At 36.9% G+C, this 27,782-nt stretch overlaps 1 protein-coding gene across 1 annotated transcript; it reads left to right on the top strand.

The window, feature by feature from the left end:
* On the top strand, nt 1-27,782 carry LOC119865318 (beta-mannosyltransferase 2-like). The gene is made up of 3 exons (XM_038570200.1): nt 1-252; nt 16,756-16,888; nt 27,619-27,782. Exons 1-3 carry the CDS (start codon nt 175-177, stop codon nt 27,741-27,743), a joined length of 336 nt encoding a protein of 111 aa, XP_038426128.1. The 5' UTR covers nt 1-174; the 3' UTR covers nt 27,744-27,782.

Raw genomic sequence — 27,782 nt, 5'->3', positions numbered from 1 at the left:
CTGTGCTGAAGGACTCTCAAATATCTATGCTCATCCAGATTAAACTCAGCAGGTGCCCAGTCTGGAGCTCAGGAGTCATCTCAAGTTTTTCCTTTTTTGTTGTCCTACAGCTAAGCTGACGCCGAATAGCTTCTTTCTCCCTGCTTTCTCCAAAAGAGAAAAGAGGGGATCGGGATGAAGAGAAGTTTCTCTCTTGTGGAAGAAACATGGCCAGAGATTGGGTTCAGGAGCACCATGTTTGACCTTGCCTTGGTGAGCATAGTGTACGTGAGTGAGGTCTTTTCAGGATGTGTTCTTCCCTTCAAGGGCTGAGTGACAGCTCCCAGGAAGCCTCCTTATAGCCATATGTCTCCTCTCCTATCTCCTCCGTCTCACTCTCATACCTTCTCCCTATCGTACCTTTTCTTCCTTTGCCTCCTTCCCTCTCCATACATGTGACTTTCTTCACATTGGAGAAAACATTGCATATTTGAATGGACTAGAGATAGAAGGTCTTTCATCCTGTTTTTATTGTAGATTTTTAAGATTGAAATTACTTGGTAAGAGGAACTCCTCAGGGAAACAGATGGTTCATCAAACCTCTGCTGGCTTTTGAGTCAACATCTCTAGACAGAAATAAAGGGGGTCATTTTTATCTTGCTTCATCCTCTGTGTATATATATTTTTTCTTCTAGGAATCATAGTGGGGAGGTAAGTAGCCAAAAACAGGAGCCAATTATCCATGGACCTCTAGTCAATATAATTTTTTTTAAAGATTTTATTTATTTATTCATGAGAAACACAGAGAGAGAGAGAGACAGAGAGACAGAGACATAGGCAGAGGGAGAAGCAGGCTCCATGCACCGGGAGCCCGACATGGGACTCGATCCTGGATCTCCAGGATCACACCCTGGGCCAAAGGCAGGCGCCAAACTACTGAGCCACCAGGGATCCCAAGTCAATATAATTTTAATGTGAGCATGTCTCTCTTTACCAGCAACCACCACTTGTTTTGATTCCATCTCCTAACTATCCCAACAGTCGTCTATGATCACGGTTCTTTATGGCCCTCGTATCAAGAGGCTCAGTCTATTTCTCTATTCCTTGAATTGGGCCAGACTTGTGACTTGCTTCAGCTCGTAGAACAAGGCAGAGAGTGTGTGCATCCTGACACAGGGTTTCGAGGGGACTCACACATGTCTTCTCAGTTTCTTGGAACCCTGCCTCCACCACATGCGCAACTCTTAGCTAGCCTGTTAGAGGATAGGAAATGACGGGGGGTCAGAGAGGAGGTCACCAGAGCCACCTTGGATGAGCCAGCTCTCAGCTGCCAGCTGGCTGAGACACGTGCATGCATAGGCCCACCGAGATGGCAGTCTGGCCCCAGTCAGCAGAATCCCAGCTAAGATCAGACCAAACTGATGACCTTCAGACTCATAAACTAATTTCTCAACCTCAGCACAACTGATGTTTTGGGCTGGCAGATTCTTGGGGTGTGTTCTGTGATGGATGGTTAGCAGCATCCCGGGCCTCTACTCACCAACAGCAGTAGCACTGTGATAACCAGAAATATCTCCAGACACTGCCAAATGTCCCCTGATGGTGCTGGTGGGGGACACACTCCCCCCCACACACACCACAATTAAGAAACAGTGAGCTAAATCAATAGTGGTTGCTCTAAACCTCGAAGTTTTGTGGGATAGTTTGTTATATAGAAAAGCTAATTGGGCAGCCTGGGTGGCTCAGCACTTTAGTGCCTGCCTTCGGCCCAGGGTGTAATCCTGGAGTCCTGGGATCGAGTTCCGCGTTGGGCTCCCAGCATGGAGCCTGCTTCTCCCTCTGCCTGTGTCTCTGCCTCTCTGTCTCTCTGTTTCTCATGAATAAATAAATAAAATATTTAAAAAAATAAAAGAAAAGCTAATACAATCCCTATTTTTCTAGTACCAGTGCCGTTATCTTAGGTCAGGTCCCTATAACCTTTGCCTAGATCACTGCCAGTTGCCTCATCAGGCCTCCTACTTCCTGTGGTTTGTTCCTTTAATCCATCCCACACATTTCCACCAGTAGTTAAACAAATAAACATACAAACACAAATCTGATCATATCATGTCATCCTTAAATAAACTTTACTGGTGCCTCATTGCCTACATGGTACAAATCCAAACTCCTGGCAGAAAAGTCCTTCATCATCTGGTCTCCCTGCTACGAATCTGATTTCCCATCTCTCCCATACACAACTTGTGTCAGTGTCAACACTATTTGCACGCTCTGGAACGTGTCTTATCTTTTCATGCTTTTGTACCTGAAAGTTAACTTCAAATAATTCAGATCCTGCTTTCTACTACCTGTATTCTGAAGGCTTTCATATATATATATGTATATATACAGCTAATTGCTTCCTGCTAGATTCTTGCTTTTTTTTTTTATAACAAATCTTGGAGTTATGCACAAATATACAAATATACATGTATAATTACTACACACATGCACTTACATAGAAAATAGGGTGAGATTGGAATTCAAATTCCAACATTTTCACTTTTGTGGAAGTTTGTGGGCACTCTTAAAACTTATTAACTTTATGACTCTTCAGAATATATCCTATTATAGCAGATATTTGTTTTATTAGATATTCATTGTGCTATTTTTATCTTGACTTGGTAAAAACAATCCAAATTCTTTTTAGAAAATTACCTTTCTTCCCTAGTGTTCACGACTAATACAGCAATCAATCAGGATATCTTGACCCTCTCTAGCTAAGGGATGGGAGTGTGACTTAAACTAAGGCCAATCAGTGGTCACCTCCAGGATGGTGACTATTGAGCAGAATGAAGTAAAATTCTAAAAATTGGTTAGGGCTTTGGGGTGCCTGTATAGCTCAGTTAGTTAAGCATCTGCTTTCAACTCAGGTCATGATCTCAGGGTCCTGGGATCAAGTCCTGCATGGGACTCCTCCATCAGGATCCCTGTTCACTGGGGCACTGGGGAGTCTGCTTCTCTCTCTCTCTGCCCTGCTCCTGCTCTCTCTCAAATAAATAAATCACCTTTTATAAAAATTGGTTGAAGCTTCCTTATCCTGTGATGGCTGACTGACTCCTACATCTTGGTCTAGTTCCTAATGCCTTAATTCCTGTTGTTTTTAAGCCTAGTGCATGTTTTTCTTTGGTTTTGTAACTATCTGTGATCCTTTTCAAAAAATTCTTTTTTCTGCTTTTCTTATTTGGAGTTGTTTTCTATTGCTTGCAGCCTAACAACCCTAAATGATATCCCAGGTTGCCTAATTTATTTTTCCCACAATAGAAAAATAATAATTAAAGCATAAATACAGCAAAAATGAATAACTACAATCAATGTGTCTTTTATGACCTTAGATACATTGACAAAGCTTCCATTGCTTTTCAAATGAAGATTAGATTTTATTTCTTTGAAGTACATCCCAAACATAGATTTATTGTAAGCTATCTGAACCTTTCTTGGTCCAAGGAAAAGTTGGGCTGCCACGAAACCAATAATTCAATAGTACAGACATCATTGGGTCTAGACGTTCCTGACTACGACGTGCTAGATGTTTGGGATGTATTACATTCGGATTATTTAAGTTCAATATATCCAAGCTAAATCTCATTATTTGGCATTTTGTATGGAGTATTTTCCCTTGAGTTTTTTTTGAATAATGACAGTAACGTCATTTTCTTAAGGACTTGGAAAGATAGTACTGACATTCATTCAGAGGTATAACAACTTAGTGTTTCCCTTTCACCAACTGTTATACAGTTGACATCTCTGTGACTTTTTTTTTCCTCTGTGACTTTTTGAAAGAGAAAATTGTAACTCATTTTTTTAATACATGAACTTAGTCCTTAATACATTCTTTTTTTTTTTTTTTTCTATTGGAGGAAGCTCCTTGGAAGCCTATTTCCAATAATACATAATTGCTCTAATTAGTTCTTATATTTATTTTAAAATAATAATATTGAATTAATTTGCAAATGTTTAATAATATATATCTTTGAGTAAATCCGTGTGGATTTTCCCCAAGCCAGTCCATTTAGAATTTATTATATCTTTGCTTTATACATATAGCATATAAGTATATATACATATATATTTACATGCTGCAAGTATTTATAAGCTTTATTATAAATGAGGAAGTTTAAAGAGGGTTTTTTTTTTATATTGTATGTTACTTCTGTTTTAAACTCCCCACATACAAATAGAAACAATACTATGAGTTTTCTTCCTCCGGCCTACAATGAGACTCCACAGGACTTGCTCAGGGTTTTGAGAGACCCAAGGATGTCCTCTTAAAGTAGTTATTAGTGCTATTCTCCTAAAGTTTCCTGTTATCTCCTGTTCTGGGTACATGGGGTTATTGCTTCTCATTTCCACTGTGGCTCGGTGGGACTATGTGATTGATTTTGGTTAATAATTTTTATGCAGAAGTAATGTATGTTACTTATGGGAAAATCACTTAATTGCCAACACAAGAACTTTTACTATTCTCTTTCCCCCTGGCACGTTTGAGGGCAGGGCACTCATCAGGATGTGTGGTATGATGGGTGCTCTATGACTGCATACTATGAGCAGAGTAGGTGCATATGTAGATTGAACACGCACCAAAAACTTGAGTATTTTAAACCAATAAGATTTTGTTGTTTTTGCAGCGTAATGTGGCTTTTCCTGCTTGATACACCTCTCCATTTCTGGAGAGACATTCTCCTGGAATCTCTACCTTTTCTTCTAATGATAAACTGTACTGGACAAGCAAAAAGAAAAGCTGAAGCTCTGTCTCTTTTGCCAACATCTAGAGCTTTTATCTTGGCCTTCCATAAATTTTTTTGCACACACACACATCCTTCCTGCTTCTCTCTCTACCCACTTCCCCAGACCCATAAAGCTCCTGAAAGCTTGGAAATGCCTTAGGTAAATTCCCGTCACACAACCTCCACTCCCAAAAGGTAGAATGGGAGGAAAAAAAATCTGCCCCTAATGTCTACCACATTTCTTTTTATCTTTTAAAATTCTTTCTTTTCACCAAATGAAGTTTCTAATACTTCAATCTGTTTTATATCTTTTTGCAAAAGGAAAAGAGGGAATAGCATTTGCTATCTTTTCTGACCCCTAGATTTAATAAAGAGTCTTGCTCTTTCCCTCAGTCTTTACATTTCTGTCATTGTTTGCTTTATCTTGCTGCCTGCCATGTCCTCATTCTGGAGAACGCTTAAGCAAAATGTGGATGAGGACACAACACATGGTTTCCCTAACATTTTCTTCTTCCAGCATGCCCTTCTTCATGCCCTGATTTAGAAAAATTTGCTCTTAGAACTGGTGGTTACATTGAGACTGTTCTGATTGCATTTATGAGATTTGGAGAGCGATAACCTTCAAGTCTTGTGATTCTAGAGGGGTTATACATCTGCAAGTTGACAAGAGGACTAAGAAATGTTCATTCTTCTATTCCTTCTATTTAGCTTGAGCTTAGTGGTCCAATAGAGACCAGTGAAAGTGTAGGAGTAGAAGGGAAGGGTAGGTCTTGGGTCACAGGTAGTGAATGAAGGAGAAAACAGTACACAATCTGCAGTTTCATACTTTCTATGGCTATAGTGGGACAACTGAGATGTTTTTATTATGAAAATTCGGGTTGAAAGCCTTTAAAAAAAAACACAACACTGATTCTGGGGAAAAGTAAATTTCTTCAGGATGTATTATTTTTTCCTTTATAGCTTCTTAAATTATTTTTTAATCTATTGCTTTTTACAGAAAACCAGTCTTTTTTTTTTTTTTTTTTTTTTAAAGATTTATTTATTTGAGAGAGTGAGAGAGCATGAGCTGGGAGGGGGGAGTAGAGGGAGAGGGAGAGAGAGAATCTGAAGCAGGCTCCCTGCAGAGCTCAGAGTCTGATGCAGGAATGGATCCCATGACTACTTGAGCCCAAATCAAGAGTCAAAGGCTTAACTGACTTCACAAGCCCAGGCGCCCTGGGTTTTTTATTGGCCTTTTTTGGAAAAGGATGGCATATAAATAAAATTAAATGGTTCATGTATCTCTAATTTACTCATCAAACTGCTGGGAATGTTCTGTAGGAAAGCATTCTGAGACTCTGGTTTGACTCAGTGGTGACTGACTAGCCAGGACAGCCAAAGATTTGGGTGATCTAAATGTGTCATCCTTGTTCTAGAAAGTACCTGAGGGATAATGTTTTATATTCTTCTATATCAAGGAAGAAATGTTCTCTGTTCTCAAAATACAATTATCTATTTTCCACTTTAACACCTCTAGAGAAAGAGTTAAATAGACATTTTTGCAGGGTTTTTTTTTTTTTTTTTTTTTTTAGTCTAGAACTTCAGAAAGTTGAGCTAGAGGCAGCATTGTGTAGTAGAGCATCTTTGAAGCTTTCTCTGGAGAGTTTTTGTTTGCCTGTTTGTTTTTATTAAAATCTCACACAGATCTCCAGTACAAAACAGGCAATAGTGGAACTATTTGGTTTAAAGAGGAAACAATGATCTAAGACCCAAATTCCCTAGACCCCTCCCTCTTGCCCTTTGGCACACTTAACACTTAAGGATCTACCGGGCTTTATCAAATGCAGTTGGAAGCTCCAAAAGTGACCTGTGAGCCAGATAAGCTTGAATTCAAATACTTTGCTTGCTTCCAACTATGTTAAAGCTCGGACAACTTGTTAGCCCATCAATGTCCTGTTTTATCAAATAAATAGAGATAATAGCCCTTCGTTTTTGAAATTCTTGAGATTGAATTGAGACGGAGAATGTGAAAGATGCTCAACAACGATGATTTGTATATCTTCTGCTTGAAACTAAATCCAATGTAATGTACCTAATTCTTTAAAACAATGGTTAAAAGTAATTTCTTGTCATTATCCTTCAAATATTTGTAGATTGCTATGGATTTTCCTTCATTTTTTCTTTGTTGCTTCAATCTGCTCTAATTTTGTGCTTTCTTTTATTGTTGATACTATTCATTCATCTGGCGAAACTGTATAAAATATCTTCCCTTTTATTTTATATTTACTACATTCCCATCAATGGTAATATCTTACTTTTGGTAATTCAAATAACCAATACCACCAATAATCAATGTCAGTCTTAGAATTACACTGTTGGATATAATTTAGTTGGCTTTTTCATAAATGATGTCCAACATATCTTCTATAATTGCCTAATGTGTATTTCAGTAATTTTCCTCTTCTTAAATTATTTGCTTAGAACTTTTATATATATGCTACTTTCATGAATCTCAAGGTTATACATTGTTATATCATGTGTATGTATGTTCTTGATATGAAGAAAGGATCAGTGAAAATATAAAATTATCCCTTAAAGTATTTTCTCCTCACAAAATTAGCTCAAAGGTATAATTTTCAAAATTAGCTCAATGAGTAATGGGATGCTATTTGTGAAGCCTGCCTGTTTGCTTTTCCCTCTACTCTTTAGACTTAACTATTGTAAGATGCTTTTTCTTCTTTATCTTTCCATCTTTAAGCCCATTGTTGGCACCTTTGCCATAGTCATTAACTATTGCAGGTTTTTAAAATGTTGGGCATCATTCTGATTTTGCAATATTTGTTATGAGCCAATGCCTATTTCCTGCTTTCCAGTAAACTTTCTTCTCTAATTGTTTTTGCTCAAATGTTAAGCAATGTGGAAAATAGATTCTGTGAAGAAGGTTAACAGTTCCTAGACTGATTAAAAAAAAATTATGGTGCTATTTATTTATGGACTTTCAAAATACTGACTTTCATGGGACTAACCCTTGAAAAAGTCCCATCTATGTAAAAATGAGACAGACTGGAACAGAATTTATTGTAAAGAACTAAAAAAAAAAGTCTATCTTTTTCATTAAGTCATAGTTTATTTTAAACTGAGTTCCCCGCTTAATGAAAGCACAATCTTTGATGCTTTTTGTTTATTATAACTTCTCATCAAAAGGGAATACATAAATGTGAGAGATTTGGAATGACTTTGTTGGCCAATGTAAGATAAAATACCCTCTATACATAATGAAGAAACAGTAAGACTTTAACAAAAAAATCCAGCTTCTAAAATGACCAGGGAAAATAGGATGAGAAGAAAAAAAAAAAAAAAAACTTAGCTTAGGGCAAAATTATGAGAGTGAAAAGATCTACAACGAAAAATTTTTAGCAACCAAAATCAAGTTTACATTCCGGACCCATTAGCTAAATCTAGAAAGGAACTTGACATTCAAATGAGGAGCTGCTTGAAGAGTTTAGACAACCTACCTTCTCTGAGTAGATATTTAGATAAAAGAAAATTAATGAGCATGTTTTACCCCCCCCAAAAATTCTCTTTGACATAGATTTTATTTTTTGTTTTTTATTTTTTTGACATAGATTTTAATGGGAGAAATGTATGCTCTAGAAAAGTAGACTAAAGGAAAACAGCTGGAATTCTTGTAGGTTATACCTGAGGTGCCTGAAGGAAGCCTTAATATAGTTTGCTAACTGTTGCCAAAGTGTTACCAACAGGTCTCCGCATCTTTGAACTAAAACACACCAAGTTTATTAAGGAAACTCAAAGTAAGATCCAAGCTGGCACGGCGTTTCCGGGCCATGTGATCCAATGAATTAAACTTCAGTCATCACTTCCTAAACAAAGGGGAGCTGAGGTTCTCCTGTGGGCAAAGCTTCCCCCTCTCAATGCTCAGGGCTGCCTTTGAAAGGCCCTGTGATGGGGCCCAAGGGAGTTTTGATTAGAGAATCACAGGAAATGTTTTTTCCACCTTCCAATAAAATTCAAGGTTTTTATAATAGGACCATTCAGGCTTTCTAGAACTGTTTTTGCTTTAATAACTTATTTTGTATGGTGGTGTAAATAATTCACAGTGTAGAATGAAAAAGGAATGTGCGTGTGTAAAACTATTTGCAAGGAACTTGTATTAGTAATTATAGCCTTTTAAAAATCTCTCTGTGATGTAGTAGAGATGAGTCACTTAGCTGAACATTTTTATGTTGCTTAAATAAGGAGGGAGCTGTTTACAAAATCATCCTGACAGGAAAAAAGTCCTGTGGTTGACGACCTTTCACTTAGCAAAACACACATTGGCATTTTACTACCATATTGGAAAACGTCTGAGAAAGTCTCTCTGTGTACTTTTAAAGTTATTATCTTTATTTCACAGGCGAAATTTTAAAAAGTCTTCTACATATGTGTATTAATATTTCATATTTAAATATAACCTATTTAAATATTTGTTACAAACCCTTGGTCTTGGAATCAGGAGACCAGTTTGAAAAAAAACAAAAAACAAAAACAAACAAAAAAACCCCCAAACAAACAAGCAAACAAAATCCCTTTTAAGCTTGTGGCTTTCACCAGTACTTTTGTTATGTAGGAACTTTAACTCTTTTATGAATTTTAAAAATCTGTATATGAAGCCATTTATTAATTTATTAATCGAGTTGTAGGTTTTCTTTTTCTTTTTTTTTTTAAGTTTTCTTTTTAGATTAGAAAAAATTAAGTCAACTCTACACTAAGAAACTATGGTGTGTCACGGATACCAGAAAGATGAAGGTCTACAAAATTTGGATCCCATACCCCAAATCAATAAAATATTTTGAGCCCACAGGATTACTATACATTTATTTCTTTACGTACATTATAAAATATACATATAAAGTAAGGTGAAAGTATGATATACACATAAAACAGCATTTTCTTAAAGTTGAGTGAATGCAATTACTATAGATTGGAAAAGTTAAGAGAAATTTAGTGTAGAAGTTCTGGCACAGTTCCAGAAAGCCCCTCGAGGCAGGTTGGGGTGGGGGGTGGCACACATTGCCCAGCTTTTGTGGCTTAACGGGTGAAACATGGCAGGGGCAGGTAGGCGCTCCCCCACCCAAAGGGGGGCCCTCCACACTCACTCGAATCAGAGTCCCTTGTGTGTTTTTTAAAAATACTGATACCCTGGTTCTAATTCTGGGGATTTGGCTTCAATTAGTTTAATGGGGGAAAGGACTAGGTTTTGCTATTTAAAAATATCCCCAGGATTTTTGTATGTCTGGAGTTGTTGAATCACTATGCAGTGCACCTGAAACTAATGTAACGCTGCATGTCAACTATATTTCAATTAGGGGAAAATAAAAAAAAGACAACTTTCTAGTTACTTTATGGTTAGGAAGGTAAGAGAAAGGGGCCTGTGGGTGGCTCAGTCCATTAAGCCTCTGCCTTCGGTTGAGGTCATGATCTCAGGGTCCTGGGATGGATCCCCACATCTCATGGGACTCCCAGCTTCTCCTTCTCCCTCTGCCCCTCCCCTCCACTCATGTGGGCTCTCTCTCTCTCTCTTTCTCTCTGTCTCATAAATAAATAAAACCTTAAAAAAAAAGATGTCAAGAGAAGCATAGTTTACACAAACAATGTATATAAGAAAGAACTGGTTTAGGAAATGGAGAAACAAGCCACTGTCCAATAAATAAGACAAAATAAATCTTCCCAGGAGAAGTCAGTGTACAGCTGGGGGTGAGAATTACCACCCGAGACCCAGGGCAGCTCCCCTCTCCTTGTGTGGGCTTCAGTGGATGTTCCCAGCAGGAAGCGGCTGCGGTTCCCAGCCCAGGGCCTGGTGGGACACCGCAGTGGCCGAGGGGACAGGATGGAGGCACCGATGTGCATAGTCTCTGGTGACTGCACTGTCCTGGGAAGGGGTTGGTTTGAATCAAGGGAAGCAATAGCCATGCCCCCCAAGATCGCAGCCAGGGGCTGTCATGCAGCAGGGGAGGTGAGGGCCAGACTGGCTTCAGAGCTCAGCTGGGCCCGCAGGAGAATGTTCCAGGGCCTGAGATCCTGAGTGAGCAGGTGGGAGCAAGGACTACCCATCGCAGCTTCAGTGAATGTCATTCCCATGTCATTAAGCCCCCGCCAGCCCAGGGAAACTCAGGTTACAGCATTAATATTGAAACAATAACCAGCTTCTACTGAGAGCTTCACGATTGACAAAGCTCTTTTGTATATATTACGTTACTCGATCCACGCTCCATCCCTGGGAGGTACCAGGGTAAATGCTCTTAGTTCCATTTTATAAAAGAAAATAATGAAGTTCAGAAATGTTAAATATTTGCCTGAGGTCATACAATACTAAAGGGGAGAGCCAGAACTCCAACCTGGGTCTCTCAGCGCTCAACCCTTTTTTTTTTTTTTTTTTTCTTTTTCACCGTGACTCCAACTGGTAGAAAATGCTGGGTTGATGCACAGATGAGAATTCCCGTGAATTTGTGTGCTTATCGATTTCCTTAGAAATGGGATAAACCTCTCTCCGGGCTTGCCAGTGTTGCTCTTTGCCGTAGCCAAAGCTAATGTTTAGCCACATCGGTTGTTAAAGTGCTGGAAGGCCTCTTGCTTGTTTAGTAGAGACTGTCCTGAACCCCCTAACCCTTTGCCACCACAACCCGGGCAACCCCAGTTTTTCCCCAGGAATCCCCTGGATCTCTCAATGATCCAACAGTGAAGGGGTTAGTACCTGGCAAAGCGAAGGTATCCCTGGCTCTGGCTCGGTGTACAGAAACCAGAATGAGTGCCTGGGCTGTGCAATCTGGGGTTGTTAAATTTTAGAAATATTACCCCTCCCTGTAGGCATCCACTTGCAAATTCAGGTGTTTCATCTGCAAATTGGTTTCATTGATAATGATGGGGTTTAGGGAATGAATCAGCAAAGCATTGATCCCTCCCTCCTCCATCCAACAATTCGTTTAATCTATGATCGAGTTTTTAGATTCTGTCTCCTTAAAAATCTCTCTGTGTGTTTCTTTACAAGATTTTCACCACCTCTCACTTAGATTTGCTAAATAGTCCATCCTTTATCTACCCTCCCCACCCCTTCCCAAGTTTGTTCTCAAGCTGCCTCCAGTTAGCTGTAAAATTCGAATCTGATGGTGTCCCTATTCTTTTAGACACTATCAAACGCTGCCCTTTACCAATTGAAGTTTTTAACACTTTATTAACATATAACAGTGTTTGTCAGGTGTACAGTATTTTTTTTTTTTTTGGTATTACATTGTGAATTTTATTTTCCAATTTTGGTCAATAAAAAAGAAAATAATAAGCTTAACCAATCAAAAGAAGTACCAACAAAAGACATTCACATACACGAAAGGTATAAACAGTGTAGACTCATTTCCAGTTGATTGAATTCTACTTTCACATTTAAAATACAAAATACATCTTAATTTGTTAGGAAATGACCACGTTTAGCATCAGGAAAGGAGCTTTAACTTCAGCTTTTGATCATGACTTCAATATCTTGTCAAAAGAAATTTCATGGAAACTCTATGTATGTATCACTGTCAATTAATAAAAGATTAATTTTGAAAAATAACCAGTGATCTGACACACATGTACATTGCAATATGATTACCACAATGAAGGTTAGTTGTCACCTCCATCACCTCACCTGATTACCTCTTTGTGTGTGGGTGTGGTGATAACATCTAAGATCTGCTTCTCAGCAACTTTCATGTATCCAACACGGTACGTTAACTATAGTCGCCGCGCCACGTATTAGATTCCCAGAACTGATTCATCTAATAACTGAAAGTTTGTACTCTTTGACCCATTCTTCCCTAATTCTCTCATCCTCCAGCCCCTAGCAACCACCATTCTGCTCGGTTTCAGAGTTCACCAAAATCTGATACAAGACCCCCTACTCCGGTCATGCTCACTTCTGCAGCTTCATAGGTCACTGGACATAATTCTTGTGCTCACGTCACAGTGAAACACCCTGAGCTCTCCAGCTGATATACCTATAAACGTCAGCTGGCAGGTACTGCTCAATGGTTTTCAAAGCAGTAGGAATCCTGAATCTAAATTTGTATGCCAACTCCCAAACGAGAACTGTGTATCTGCATGCTGCAGTTGATGGCTTATTTGGAGCTGGATAATCTGCAAGAATGGAGACATCATTTTCAGGAAAGGACTAATATTGAGTGAGTTCTGGGAGGTTTCTTTTTCATGTAGAGATGGATTTTATTTATCTATTTTATTTTATATTTTTATATATTTATTTTATTTTATTTCGTGGAGAGGGATTTTAAGCATCACTTGGATATTTAAATAGTTAGAAACACATTAATGTCAGCCATTAGTTGGGAATAAGCCTGTGTTATAACTTGCCTTTTCTTTTTTTCTTGCCAGAGTCTAGTCTAGGCAAATGGAATTTGAAAAGGGGCTCCACTCACCAAGATTCTGTGAAAAGCCACACAAGTAGAGGAATATAAATTTTAAATTTATAATTTAAAAATAAAACCATTTTCCCATCTCTCAAATGATGTGAGGAATTCCTATTTTAGAAATCAAAAAAAGAAAAACCCCCTCAATTTATAAGTGCTTGGCTAAACATGTAAGTCTCCTAAGCATTTTATGGTTTGTTTTTGATACTCTTTAATTGCTAAGATGTAAACTAGGACATTTCAATAGTCTCTTCACTATTTACCCTAGTTTATAACCTTGAAAGAAACAGATTGTCCCAGAGCATTTTTAGTTGGGTTGATATGTGTGGAATCTTTGCCTTAATGGATTTTAGGGTTAAGGGTGATGCTCCAGATCTCTTGTAGAAGAGGCAATAAGCATTTCTAGTGTTTTATCCACAGTTCAGGGAATCAAGACGTGCTCAGTTCCAACCCTTCTACTCTTTGCACTGAAATAACCACATAGCCTCTCTTACCCTTGAAGTGCAAACAAGGAATTATATGCCAAGTGCCATATAAGGCCATGTGAAGTAGTACGTATATGCAAGAAGCGTGTACATTTAAACATAATTAGGGCGCCTGGGTGGCTCCGTTGGTTAAATGTCTACCTTCACCTCAGGTCATGATCCCAGGGTCCTGGGATGGAGCCCCACATCGGGCTCCCTGCTCAGTGGGGAGCCTGCTTCTCCCTCTACCTCTCCCCTTGCTAGTACTCTCTCTCTCTCTCTTTCTGAAAAATAAATAAATAACAATCTTTAAAAAAAATAAACACACATAAAGTTTCACAGTTCATACAACATGGCTTTTAATGTCTAGTCAGAACAGGAATGAAGAAACACTGAATAATAAAACAACTCTCTCTATATAAAAATATATATTTATTTATTTACTTTTTAAATTAAAAAGCATAACCATATTTTGTTGAAGTTCTTCACAGTTTGCTGGAGGTAGAGTTCAAAGGGAGTTTTGTTAGAAACTTGGGCAAGGTGAGAGTGGTGTTTTAGTGCACAGGATTCCCATGTTGGGATAGGCCTGGGTTTCCTGTGCTAACTTGCGTATCTGCTCAACGCTGATGCACAAATCACCTTTACTTAGTAGTCTGGTTTCGGAGCTCTCCCAGGGCTTCTAAATTAAAAGAAAAATTAGGCCAAAAGACCTGACAGGTTTGTATGCACGTGTGTGTGTGTGTGTGTGTGTGTGTGACTTGATTTACACAGAGCATCGGTGTTAAATCACATTCATTCGTAATCTGGCGAGCAATGTCAATGAGAAGAAATAAGGTTATATGAAGTTGGGACTATTTTGAAAATTCCAGGACGTCTGGAAATTTTGTGAAATGTTATCTCAACCCTTTGACAATTCTCGTCCAGGCTTCCGATCATGTCGTTGCTGGTTCTCTCCACCTAACGGTATATGAAGATCCTTCCTTCCCTTTCTTGAAGGTCCCTTCTCTCCTTTTAGAGTTTGATAGTATCAACCAGGAACCAATATAGGAACCTAGCAGGCAAAGTGTATCCGCTCCCTCTATTATTGAAACTTTATTGGAAATACTGACATCCTTTGGTATGAGAGAGAGAAATATCCCCACAGCCACAAATTGTAATGTCTGGTTCAGTTCTAATTTAAAAATACTGGAATTGGCAAAGAAAGGACATTTTCTACTAGCAGTTCTAACTCCAGCCATGCTCTACATCTCACGCTGTGTTTTCCAGAAGCACTGTAGGTTGGATATAGCACAGGTAGGAGTCCTGGTTCTGCTTTTGATGCTTGCTTGAATGCTGCGCCATCCTTGGTAACTTCTCCAAGCCTCAGTGTTCTCATTTGTCAAATAAGAGTAATAGCGTGCGCCCAGCTCCCTTTCAGGTCAATGGAGAGGTTTCCCGAGAGAGCATGGACACAGAAGCACTTCCATAGCAGAGGACATCGCAGTTCCACTGAGGAACCAGCAGGAGGCACGGTCCAGGCCTTGGCAAGAACATGGAGTCTTTGCACCCTTGCCTTTGCACCCTTGCCTTGTCACACTCACAGCTTCTTTTGGAATTTGAGTCTGAACCATTTCTATCTCTTTTCACGAGAGCAGGAGCCTCATTCCAGCCTCTGGCTTTGAGAAGTGAGAATTTCCATTGGCTTCTTGCATGAAATATTGTTGGGCCCCCCTTCTCAGCATGGCTAAACCCATGGCTGCTGTTGCCTGTTGGCTTTGTCCCTGCTTTTTTGCTTTATTTTTCTGTCCAATAAAAATGCTTATCTTGTTTTGGAGATGGGCTATGTTTTTGTTGTTGTTGTCTCTGTTACCAATATGCGTATGTGTTCGGAGTAGAGAGTGTGCACCAAAGCCTGAAATTATGCAGCCAACTTGGCTGGAATGAAGCATTCCTTGGTGCCAATGTTTTATAAATTGTACATAAGGTTCAGTCAGTTATAAGACATCATATTGTTGGGTTTAAGAAAGAAAACTTAAGTTCATCTTTTTCTGAACTCCACCTGGCATCACTGAGAGTATTTGACAGTTCAATGATGAAATCACTTTTAGAGTAGGAAAGGTCAGTAACACTCAAAGCATGGTTTATGAACTCTGCTGGTCCACAAGCTGCTACTGGTCCAGGGCAAGATAAGTTCAGAAAGTTATAGAAAGTGACAGTAAGCACCGGGAAACATTTAAAGCATTTGACAAAGTAATTTTCGATTTGTTGTATTTAATAACTTAAAGAATAGGCTTAGGGGAACATGGGTGGCTCAGTGGTTGAGCATCTGCCTTTTGCTCAGATCATGATCCTGGTGTCCTGGAATTGAGTCCCACATCGGGCTCCCCACGGGGAGCCTGCTTCTCCCTCTACCTATGTCTCTACCTCTCTCTCTGTGTCTCTCATGAGTAAATAAATAAAATCTTTAAAAAAATAAAAGAATTAGTTTATATTTTTTTCTTCTTAATTTCATTTTTTTGAACTTTACAAAATACTTATAATGGCTTAGAAATTAGTAAAATTAGGCCCTTTGCCACAGATAGTTTAAGAAGTACTGGTTTCTGCTGTTACTGATGCTTATCATATTTTCATCAATTTAATTCATGCTATTATTTTATAGCTCACAAAAGAAGAAAACAATGCAGCCAATTAAGCTGTACACAATTTTTCTAGATCACTTAGATTTTTTATTTTATATTTATTGGAAGATCTCTTTAAGACTTTTAACATAATTTAAAAAATCATTTATGACTCTAATTTAGGTATAAAAAGGAAAATATGAATGCAATAAATTAATGAAGATTTTTTTTAACTTCTTCACATTCAGAGTCCAATGTTTCTGACTCACTCTTCAACTTAGAGTTACTGATGTCTGTGTTTTTCTACACCATATTGCCCTCTGGGTTTTCAGAAATGTTGAGGACATGGAATTTCTTTAAAGATTTTTAAAATATAATTTGTAGGGTTTTTTTTTTTGGTAGGGTTTTCTTAAAAATGCCTAAACTACTGATCTTATTAGAAAGTGTCAATAGACAGTTGCATGTATTTCAGGAAGGAACCATCATAACGATTCATACTTGTGTCATCTTTTCTTAGGTTTATAAAGCATTTGATTGTTGCATTGCAAGAAAAAATGGAATCGTGAATATCCCTTCAAAGATGAACATTTGCCTCTTTAGTACCAAATGTATATTCAACTGCTGTGTCTCCATGCCTTCCTGTACACACGGTAACCTTGGGGGTTTTAATGCTGAGCTATACTGTAATCTTTTAAAAGACATTCAAAAAGACAGTTAAACTGAACATATATGGTATCAACCAGGCATGTAGGTCAACTGAAGTGATGAGAATATGAAAGCTGAAGCTGAGCCCTAGATGCTCAGGGGAGACCTGGCTGACTTGACTGTGGTTTATGGTCATATATTGTAAAATGCATCCTAATATCATAGAAGATAAGATGTGAAAACAATGTGTCTTTAAATTGATGAAATATGGTAATTCGGAATTAATAACTGTTAAGAATGATCTGTTATTTTACCTGAATAACTTAAAGACACATAAATTCCTAATTAATATTCCTAGGGGAAGCTCTAAGCATATTTAACTCATCTAAATTAAATTCTTTGAATTTAAAGGAGTATCTGTATGTCAACTGCAACATTCCATTGACTACTTCAACTGGCCAACTACAGAGTTTACTAAATATCTAAGTGGTTTAGTTTACTGAGTTATTTACTCCAGAGATGGAGTGTGTCTAGCACTCCATAACAAACATTCAGCACTTAATTGTGTGTATGGTATTAATCATAGCAACCTTTGAAGTTAGGTAAGTATTGGTTTCCCCATTCCCCAGCTACACTTTTCTGTAAGAATAGTCAACAAGGGCACAGACAGGTAAGCAGATTGTGGGGCCAGGACTCAAACAGGTAGTATATTTGGCTCAAAGGTCCAAAGCCTGAGGTTTTCTTAAATTACACTGTACACCTCAACAGGTGAAGTTATTTCGGCTATATCTGTAGTTCTCAAAAGAGCCTGTAGTTGATTAAAAAAAAAAAAAAAAAAAAAACACGCAAAACAATCCCTTAAAACTTTCCAGATCTTGAAAGCACATAATGGGGGGGAAAAAACAACAACTCTAAATTTAAACAAACCAACCAACTGGGCTCGCTTGACAAGGTCTTGAATATGTGTGGAACCGGTTGAAGAAAATGTAGTCCATTTAGAGCCTTTATCAAATCTTAATAAATGCCTTTGGCAAACAAACACAATCAGAACAAAAACTACTTTCCAGTACCACTGGAAGGAAAAAATGTTGGCAGAGACTATGGAAATGTGGTGACTAGTAATTATTCAGTTGAAGGGGAATATAAACTGGGACTTACATAGAATTTGGATGCCAAGCAAAACTATTACAATGAAATTATAGGAGACCCAATGTAAGCCAAAACTATTCAGGCTATAGTGTTTCTCCACTATTGTAAATACAAAGGTGAAACTGAATCACCAAGGAGAACAAAGCAGGTAATGATACCAGCTATTTCTCAGGATGAAATTCTAATAAAAACGAAACTGAGTTTGTTAAAACTCAGTTGTCGAAGTAGACCCATTTCCTCCTGTTGGAGGATTTAAATAATAAACTTTTCCTTACCCAAAATACAGCATATAAAAATATCCATTGGCTAAATATGAATGAATTTTAGACTTCTCTGAAGGTGTTTATTTAAGAAATACAGTGTATAAACATAATTAAACAACAGGGATTTTACATGTTTTAAAAGGAAGCAGTTATATTTCACAGAAAATTTGGATTCCCATGAGTTAAATGGCTTTCCAGATCATTGTTTGATTAGGAGGTTGGGTTCCAAGAAACTTGATAAGGTAGGCAATGGCTAAGTATAGATTAATAAAATTGAATTAAAAATGAATTTAAAAAATTGGAATGATGACATAAATCAATACCAAAGATTTTATTTTACCAATTTGTTTAAACTAAGACACAAATTCACTTACGTTGGTACTACTTTTTTTTTTTTTTTTTTAAATCGTGTATCATTTAGAAAACAACACAGTGGGAAATTAGAAAACTATCCACTTTGGCTAAGAGATAATATTACAACTTTTATTTGTATTTTAAAATATTCAAATTAAATTTATATATACATATTATGTATCATGTTTAAATAAAAAATTAAGACATTACCCTTTATTAATTTTTGAAAACTTTATTGGTCTGAGTCCTCACTTGGTCAAGGTATTAAGGTTGGGAGACGTTTTCTTCCCAAAGGATGAATTCCACCCTATGATGGTTAATTTTATGTGTTTTTTTGGCTAGGCTAATGTGCTAGATATTTACACATGTACACACACTGACACACACACATACACACATCTATATCCTGTTGGTTCTGTTTTTCCTGATCCAATTAGATATAACCAGCCTGTTGTAGAAGTTCGATTATCAGGAAGTCTATTTGTAAAATGAATTTACGTTAATGATGAATCTTGCCCTAAGTATATATAGGCTGGGAAATAATAATTCATGATTTTAAAAAATTACTTCTATAGTCTGTAAATAAATAGTGGGGATACATACAAAATATATTTTAATGAAATGGATGGTTATTCCAAAAAGTCTGGAGAATAATTCCAAATAACTGTCAAATGGAGTGATTATTTTTAAAAAGTTGACTGGTAAAACCAAATATGTTAAAACTAATTTTAAAAAGTTGACTGGTAAAACCAAATATGTTAAAACTAATTTTTGTTATTTGAACTTAGAATAGTGGTCACTCTTAGAGGGGGTAGGTAGTGAAAGGTGCAAGAGGGGCTTCTAGTGCTGGTGAGATTTTGTTTCTTGATCTGGGTTTGGGTACATGGGTGTGTTTAGTGCATGAGAATTTATTGAGCTGTGTGAACAGCTTACTTTATCTTTGGTAAATTTCATTAAAAAATTAATAAAAAATGGCCTCAAACCTGGAAAATGTATCCCTTTACAAGTTCTAAGAGCAGATTAAGGCTAACTTTGTATATATACCAATTTTGACTATAAAGAGAACACAGAGAGCAATTACTTTTAACCATCAAGGATATATTGGCTAGGACTTCATATTGCTTGGAAATTTTGCATCAGTGTTCATGAGGGATATTAGTATGCAATTTTCCGGAGTGTCTTTTCAGAATTTGGTTTGAGGGTCGTGCTGACATCGTATAATGAATTGAGGAGTGTTTCTTTCTCTTCAACTTTCTCAGAGACTTTGGTATTGATAATATTCCTTCCTTCAATATTTGTTAGAATTCCATTTTGTGAGAAAGTTTTTAACTATAAATTTAATCTTAAATAGATATTGGGCTATTCTAGTGATTTACTTCTTGAGCGAGGGTTAGTAAACATTTCATGATTTTTTTCATCTAAGGTGAATTTATTGGCATAAAGTTGTTTATAATATTCCTTTTTTATCCTTTTAGTGTCTGTAGGATGTGTAGTGATATCACTCTCTCTCATTTCTGATGTCTTCACTTTGCTTCTCTTGATCACTCTCTCTCATTTCTGATGTCTTCACTTTGCTTCTCTTGATCAGTTAGTCTGGCTACAAATTTTTCAGTTTTGTTGATCTTCTTAAAGAATTAGTTTTTTTTTTAATTTCATTGATTTTCTCTACTGTTTTTCTGTTGTTCGTTTTATCCATGTTTGCTTTGATCATTTCCTTTATTTTGATTAAGTTGAGTTACTTTGCTTTTTTCTAGTTTTTTGTTTGTTTGTTTGTTTCTTAATGTATAAATTGAAATTATTAATTTGAGGCCTTTTTTTCTTTTCAAATATAGTCATTGCTGCTATATTTTTTCCCTAAGTACTGTATCCCATATTTTCATTCAGTTCAAAATATTTTCTGATTTCAAAATTTCTTCTTTGACTCTTGGGTTATCCAGAAGTATATTATTTATTTTCCAAATATTTGGGATTTTTTAATATATCTTTCTAATTCTACTACTGCTACTACTACTACTACTAACACTAACACTGATCTAATTTAATCCCATCAAGGTTATACAACATTTTTTGGTATAACATGAATCTCTTCAGGATAAATAAAGCTTGTTTTATGGCTTTGACTATAGTTTATTTTAGCAAATGTTTAATTTGCACTTGAAAAATGTGCATTTTGTTGTTTATAGGTGGAATGTTCTATAATTTCCAATTAGATCAAATTGGTTGATAGTGTTATTCATCTCCTGCATCCTTATTGGTTTTATGTCTTCTCATTATATCAACTATTATGGTTGATATGTTGAGATCTCCAACTATAATTGTGGATTTGTTTATTTTTCTTTGCATATTTATCAGTCTTGTTTCATGTAACTTAAAGCTTTTATGAGATGCAAAAAAATTAGAATTCAAGGTTCTTTGAATGAATGGAGTCCCTTATCATTTATTAAATAACACTTCTTATCCCTGGTAAACTTCTTTGCTCTAAAACCTATATTAGCTGATATTATTTAATTTTAGTGATCAGTGCTAAGCTGGTATATATTTTTTCCCATCTTTTAACTTTTGGTCTAGTTCTGTTTTTATATTTAAAGTGGTTGTCTTCTAAGAAGCATATATTTGTGTCTAGATTTTTCTTAAATCCAATTTCTATCCTTTAATTAGATATCTAATAATTAACTATTAGATATTAGATAGATATAGATATTAGATATCAGATAACTAATAATTAATGTGGTTATTGATATTGTTGAGTGTAACTACCATCTTGTCATTTGTTTTCTATATTCCCATATGTTCTTTGTTCTTCTTAATTGCCTTTTCTGACTTCTTTCAGATTAGTATTTTTTATTATTTCATTTTACCTTTTTTTTATTGGTTTGCTAGGTATAACTCTGGTGTGTATGCATGTGTGTATGTATACATATTTAGGGTTGTTTAAGGTTCAAAGTATACATATTTAACTTACCACAGTTTGCCCTAAGTTATATACTACTTCATATATACTATAAGAGCCTCACAACAGTATATTTTCATATCTCTCCTCCTGGCCTTTGTGATATTGTTGTCATACAGTTTATTTCTACATATGTTATATACCCCACACAATACACTATTATTTTTTCTTAAGCTTTCTTTAAGCAGTCCCATGTTATTGGGATACTTACACTCATCCGGGTAAGCATCTGCCTTCAGCTCAGATCATGATCCCAGGGTCCTGGGTTGGAGCCCTGCATTGGGCTCTCTGCTCAGGGGGGAACCTGCTTCTTCTTCTCGCTCTGCTCCTCCCCACATACTCATACTCTCCCTCAAATGATTAAAATCTTAAAAAGAAAAAAAAATCTTAAAAAGAATAGTTTGTTATCTTTTAAAGACATTTAAATAATAAGATAGAAAGTCTTTCCAATTACTTTTTCTGTTTTTACTCTTTCTAGTGTTTTTCATTTCTTTGCATGGACTCATATTTTCATCTGGTGTCATTTTCTTTCTACTTAAAAGACTACTTTTAATATAGTCTTAGAGTAGAAAGTCTACTAGCAATAAATTCTTTCATCTTTTTAAGTCTGAAAAAGTCTTTATTTTACTTTTGTTTTGAAAGATATTTTTCTTGGGTAAAAAAATTTAAATTGGCAGATTTTTAAAAAGTTCACTCTCTATAGTCTATAGTGTCTTCTTAATTCCTACCACACCAATTCAAATTTTCTTCTTTTTTTTTTCAATTCAAATTTCCATGCTTAAATTTTAAGGCTCATCTTATGAACTTAATTGATTGTCCCACTATTGCTTAAAAATAATCTTCAAATCCAGGCATGCTATTTTCCTTCTTTGTCCAATGTTTATTCTCCTCCTCTTTTCTGTCATATTACGCCCATTTTAAGTTTCTGTCTTTATCATTCTTCAAGTTCTATTAAAAGCTTAAAGTTGGGGTGCTTGGGTGGCTCAGTTGGTTAAGTGTTTAACTCTTGATTTCAGCTCAGGTCATGATCTCAGGGTCATGAGATCAAGCCTTGCATTGCGCTCCATGTTGGGCATGGGGCCTGCTTAAGATTCTCTCCCTCTTGGGGGCACCTGGGTGGCTCAGTGATGAGTGTCTGCCTTTGGCTCAGGTCATGATCCCAGGATGTTGGGATCAAGTCCTGCATAAGACTCCGTGTGGAGAGCCTACTTCTCCTCCTGTCTATGTCTCTGCCTCTCTGTGTAGCTCTCATGAATAAATAAATTATATAAACATATTTTAAAGTCTCCTCCTTAAAAAAAAGAATCCCTCTTCCTTTGCCCTTCCCCCTTGCTCACATGCACATGTATGTGTGCATGCACATACACACATACTCTCTTAAAAAAAAACCTAAAGTTTACCTTTGGCTTACCTTCCCCAAGAAGCCTTTTTTTGCTAGTTATTTTGATTTATTTTTTATCACAACATATTTTTTAAAGATTTATTTATTTGAGAGAGAAAAAGTGTGCACAAATGAAGGGGTAGGGACAGAAGGAAAGAGAGAGAGAGAATCTCAAGGAGACTCCTCAGTGAGCATGAAGACCAATGCAGGGCTCAATTTCAAGACCTTGAGATCATGATCTGAGCCAAAATCAGGCGTTGGATGCTTAACCAACTAAGCCACCCAGGTGCCCTTTACAATCTTTTTTTTACAGCTGTTGGACTATCAAAATTTTTTGTTCTTAATTATATAGTACAGCTTTTTATTGTTCATGGTCTTATCTTGCCTATTTGATGAATGCTATTTGAGAAAAATGAGTAATTTGTACTGTTTATACCCTCTGCACCAATCCTCTCCTATGCTCTCTGCCCCTCTCAGTTTTGTAGGTGTTTTTAAAAGACTTGATTAACAAGGGACTAAATAATACACTGAACTGCACATATATTAACTTTGGGAAAGTGAGAGTAATTTATTAACAAGGTCAGGAGTTGTACCAGAAAGTCCAATTTCCTAAACTCTAACCCCAGCAAAAGATACACATTCCAAATAGGAGCATTGAGCTTTGGAGGGAAAAAATTGCAATTTCAAAAATCGTGGTCTAGTTTTTGGTTTTCATGATTCTTATAATTGTTCAAAAGCAATGAGACTAACTTTCCAGCAGGGATTGTGACACTCATTTGGCCGAAACATTCTTCACATGCAGATGAAGATGTGTTATTAGTAACAATATGGGCTATATTAGACCCCCTTGGGTCTCTTACCAAATTAATTTCATGAGAGGAAGACAGAAGTCTGAAATATTGACACTTGTATTATGTCCTCAATTTCCAGTTTTAGAAATAGTATTCCTTTCTAGCTCTAGGTGTTCCAAATTAATGTTATGTGCATTCATACCAAGGCTTGCACGCATATTTACAAATTGAATAGATAAGAATTATAATAAAGTGACCATTTTGGATTTTCTAGGCATAATTTTAGTTTTCTAGCTATAACCTCTAGCCCATAAACAAAGACCTCCTAGTAACAACCAAAATATTTATGAATACATTAAAATTTATCATCAACATCAGTTGACACATTTAGACATTTTTGCTCTCAATTTAGCATTAACAATCAGTTCTTCTGCATTTATATGAATAGTTTTCTGATTCAACTCATGTACCTATCAAACTACTACATTAAAAATCCTAACATAATGACTCATGCTAAAAAAGAAACTGGGTTTACACCAATTTATTTGAGCTATCTTTAGTATATAGACACTGCACTGTAATATATGAGACATGCATTTCCCCCTCTGCATGAGGTCAGAGGTGTTAAAAATAGAACAAGGGAAGGACCCAACCCATTATGTCAAAAAAACAGGATTTTATTCACGATTGTCCAGAGATTTATACATTTATGTTCATATTTTATGTGGAAGGTTCCTCTGCAGATAGCATGTAGTTAGTGCTCATATAGCCTGAGTTGCTCCACTGAAAAATGCTTAAATATATTTGGGAAATTTTTCATACTAAGTATCTTTCTTGGAGATTCTTAGTGAATATTTATACATTAAGAATTTTAGATGTCTGCATAAAAGGAAGCTTGTTTTAAAAAGCATTTATTTAACTTGGCATTTTTGAAATATCTCAGTGAGTATAGGCTACAACTCTATGTGCCCTAAGTTCAGTATTTTACAGGGCTAGCTGTGGGAAACCCTGAGCTAGCATATTTATTGGATTATTTATTTCTTATCAAATAAATACCAGTAATTAATTCCCTTTTATCCTAACCTGAACACATGGGAAATATGTGGATAAGTTAGTGCAGGGCTTTCCAGTGTATGGCATGTGCTTCACCTGTGTTCTGTCTGTTGGAATAATTAGTCATCTCCTTCAATATGTCAGATTACTCACTCTACCACACATCTCTTGAAATTTCTGCCTAATGCCTTTTTTTCCTAGAACTCATGCTCACAGCAGCAGCAGGTGCCTACTAGTTACATTTGTTCTACATGATGGTAATTTCTAGCAGAGTTGATTAGATCAGAAGGGAGCATCTGACCCAACCTGGACTTGTCCATTTCTTTCTTTCTTTTCTTTTCTTTTCTTTTTTTTTTTTTTTTAAGATTTATTTATTCATGAAAGACACACACACACACACACACACAGAGAGAGAGAGAGAGGCAGAGACACAGGCAGAGGGAGAAGCAGGCCCCCCACAGGGAGTCCGATGTGGGACTCGATCCCAGGACCCCAGGGTCACAACCTGAGCCAAAGGCAGTTGCTCAACCGCTGAGCCACCCAGGCGTCCCTGGACTTGTCCATTTCTTATGAGAGTTAGGAATTAGGTTCTAGGAGGGACAGTTAGTCTCTGTGTGAGGCTGGAACTGTATCATGGTCACAGTATGTTATGTGAATGGAGTAGAGAAAGCCAGTATTGAGAAGGGTGGAGAAAAAGACTCTTCACATTGCTGCCCTTTGGTTTTAAAATACAATATCTATGTAACCGTGTATCTATCTATGCATCTAAATATCTATTATCTCTCAAACTTCTCTCTCCCTATCTATCTGAAATGCCTACATATTAATCAACGCTTCATTCATTCATACATTTTTAAATTTTTTATGGTAAAGTTAACTCAAGTTGTTTAATATTTCTTACTTCTCCAAACCACGACATCACATAACTTATACCCTGTTCCTTTTAATCTCAGTTTAGAAATACAAATTAATCCAACATTTCCAATCATGTTTACATTTACTCAATTCTCACTAAATTTTTGAAGTGTTTTCTGTGTCACTCTTTAGGAAATATCCTTAACTACTTTTAGCTTCCTGAAATGTGACCAGTTAATACGCCTGAGAGCATGTTCATATTTATTCTTGAGGTGAGCATAAGGCTGGAGTAGCTATAATGCTTTGCCAGAAATCTTTTTGTTAAGGCAGATACAAGAAGACTAAGGTGTCAAAAACAATGAAGGGTCAAAGATTTTATCACCTGCAAAGTAAAAAATTAGTCTTCACAGTTTCATAAATGCTAGTAGAAGACACAAGACTCCTAAGTCTGAGACAAAAGATTTTATTACAGTAGTATCAGAAGCCAGAGTATCAAAATTATTTTGTGCCAGTCCTCTGAGCCCCGATTCCCACAGGATAACTTGAAGAAGGTCAAGTGATACTGCACACATAGTGGATTGCATTGTCCGAGAAAAATCTTGAGCTTAGAGAAACCGTATATAATGGGCAATAAGCATGCCTGTTTTTAACTCTACAGGGAAACTATCCCTATCTTCCAAGGCTATTTGCTCTGCAAATATCCACGATAGGGCACCTGGGTAGCTCAGTCGGTTAAGTGTCTGCCTTCGGCTCAGGTCAGGATCTCAGAGTCCTGGGATCCAGCCCTGTGTCAGGTTCCCTGCTCAGTGGGGAGTCTGCTTCTCATTCCCTCTCCCTCTGGAACCCTGTCCCCAACTCCTGCTCTCTCCCTCAAGCACTCTGTCTGTCTCTCTTAAATAAATAACTAAAATATTAAAAAAATATATCCATGATAGTCTAGAACCAAGGAAACCTTTGCTTACGGGAGTATAAAATCATGAGAGACCGTGAATTGTCTTTAACAGGGAGAATATTGGTTTGAAATTTCTTCTTTGAAATCAAGTCTTAAAAAAAAAAAAAAAAAAAAAAAAGAAATCAAGTCTTATAGAATAAACAGACAGATCAATGGGACAAAAACAGATTCTTCCCTATGGAAGGATCGAGTTGGTTTTTACTGCCTGAATGAAAATGTTATTTGCTGTTATTTTTGCAATGCAATTCTGACACTGACTACCCAGAGTTAGTATGGAATTCCCAGGTTAAGGACAGAGTTCTCCATGGTTCTCTCCTCATTTACATACCAGGCACAGGCTCCAGTGTCCTTAGGTTACCTGCACTTCTGACCTACTACAAATTCCTGGGTTCCCACAGTCCCCTCAAGTGCAGTAATTCAATAGAATGACTCACAGAACACAGTCAAGCACTATACTTATGATTACAGCTTTATGATAAAGTATATAAATGAGTACCAGCCGAAGGGAGCAGTGCATAGGGCAAAGTCTGGCAGGTTCCTAAATGTGAAGCTTCCATGTCTTTAGAACACGTCACTCTTTTGACACATCAGTGTACAATAACCAACCAGGGATGTTTACCCAAGCTTCAGGTGACCAGAGTTGTTTTTTACTGGGTTTTCATTAGACAAAAATGGTTGATTGAATCACCCATCACTCCTCCTTTCTCAGAGGTTGGCAGATTGAGTTGGTATCATGTGGCTCAGAGCCCCAACCCTCTAATTACATGGTTGGTCTTTCTGGCATGACCAGCTCCCATCCTGAAGCTAACTAGGGAGTCCTCCTTGAGTCACTTGTTTTGCATAACTCAAGTGTCATCCGGAGTCCATCATGAATAACAAAGACATTTTTATCACTCAGGAAACTCCAAGGGATTTACAGCTCTCTCCTAGGAATCAAAGATCAGATAAATTCTTCATTATATAACAGTTTCTTACTTATTTTCCCAGATACGTACTGCAATAATTTTGTAAGGCAGAAGAAGAGAAAGAAGAAGAAGAAGGAGGAGGAGGAGAAGGAGAAGAAGAAGAAGAAGAAAAAGAGGAAGGAGGGGGAGGAGGAGAAAATAATATAGAAAGAAAGGGAAGAAGGAAGAAAAGACTATAGATTGGCA

This window comes from Canis lupus, chromosome 23 (genome assembly GCF_011100685.1).
Source record: "Canis lupus familiaris isolate Mischka breed German Shepherd chromosome 23, alternate assembly UU_Cfam_GSD_1.0, whole genome shotgun sequence".
In the NCBI taxonomy this organism is placed as follows: Eukaryota; Metazoa; Chordata; class Mammalia; order Carnivora; family Canidae; genus Canis; species Canis lupus.
This window is presented reverse-complemented; position numbering and strand designations above follow the sequence as displayed.

What these genes read in the sequence shown, in the direction of transcription:
- LOC119865318 (XM_038570200.1), top strand. Translation starts at nt 175, where the DNA reads ATGAAGAGAAGTTTCTCTCTTGTGGAAGAAACATGGCCAGAGATTGGG. An exon ending in CCATGTTTGACCTTGCCTTG is followed by an intron (nt 253 to 16,755) that starts GTGAGCATAGTG and finishes ATCTTTTCTTAG; the next exon opens with GTTTATAAAGCATTTGATTG. An exon ending in CATGCCTTCCTGTACACACG is followed by an intron (nt 16,889 to 27,618) that starts GTAACCTTGGGG and finishes TTATTTTCCCAG; the next exon opens with ATACGTACTGCAATAATTTT.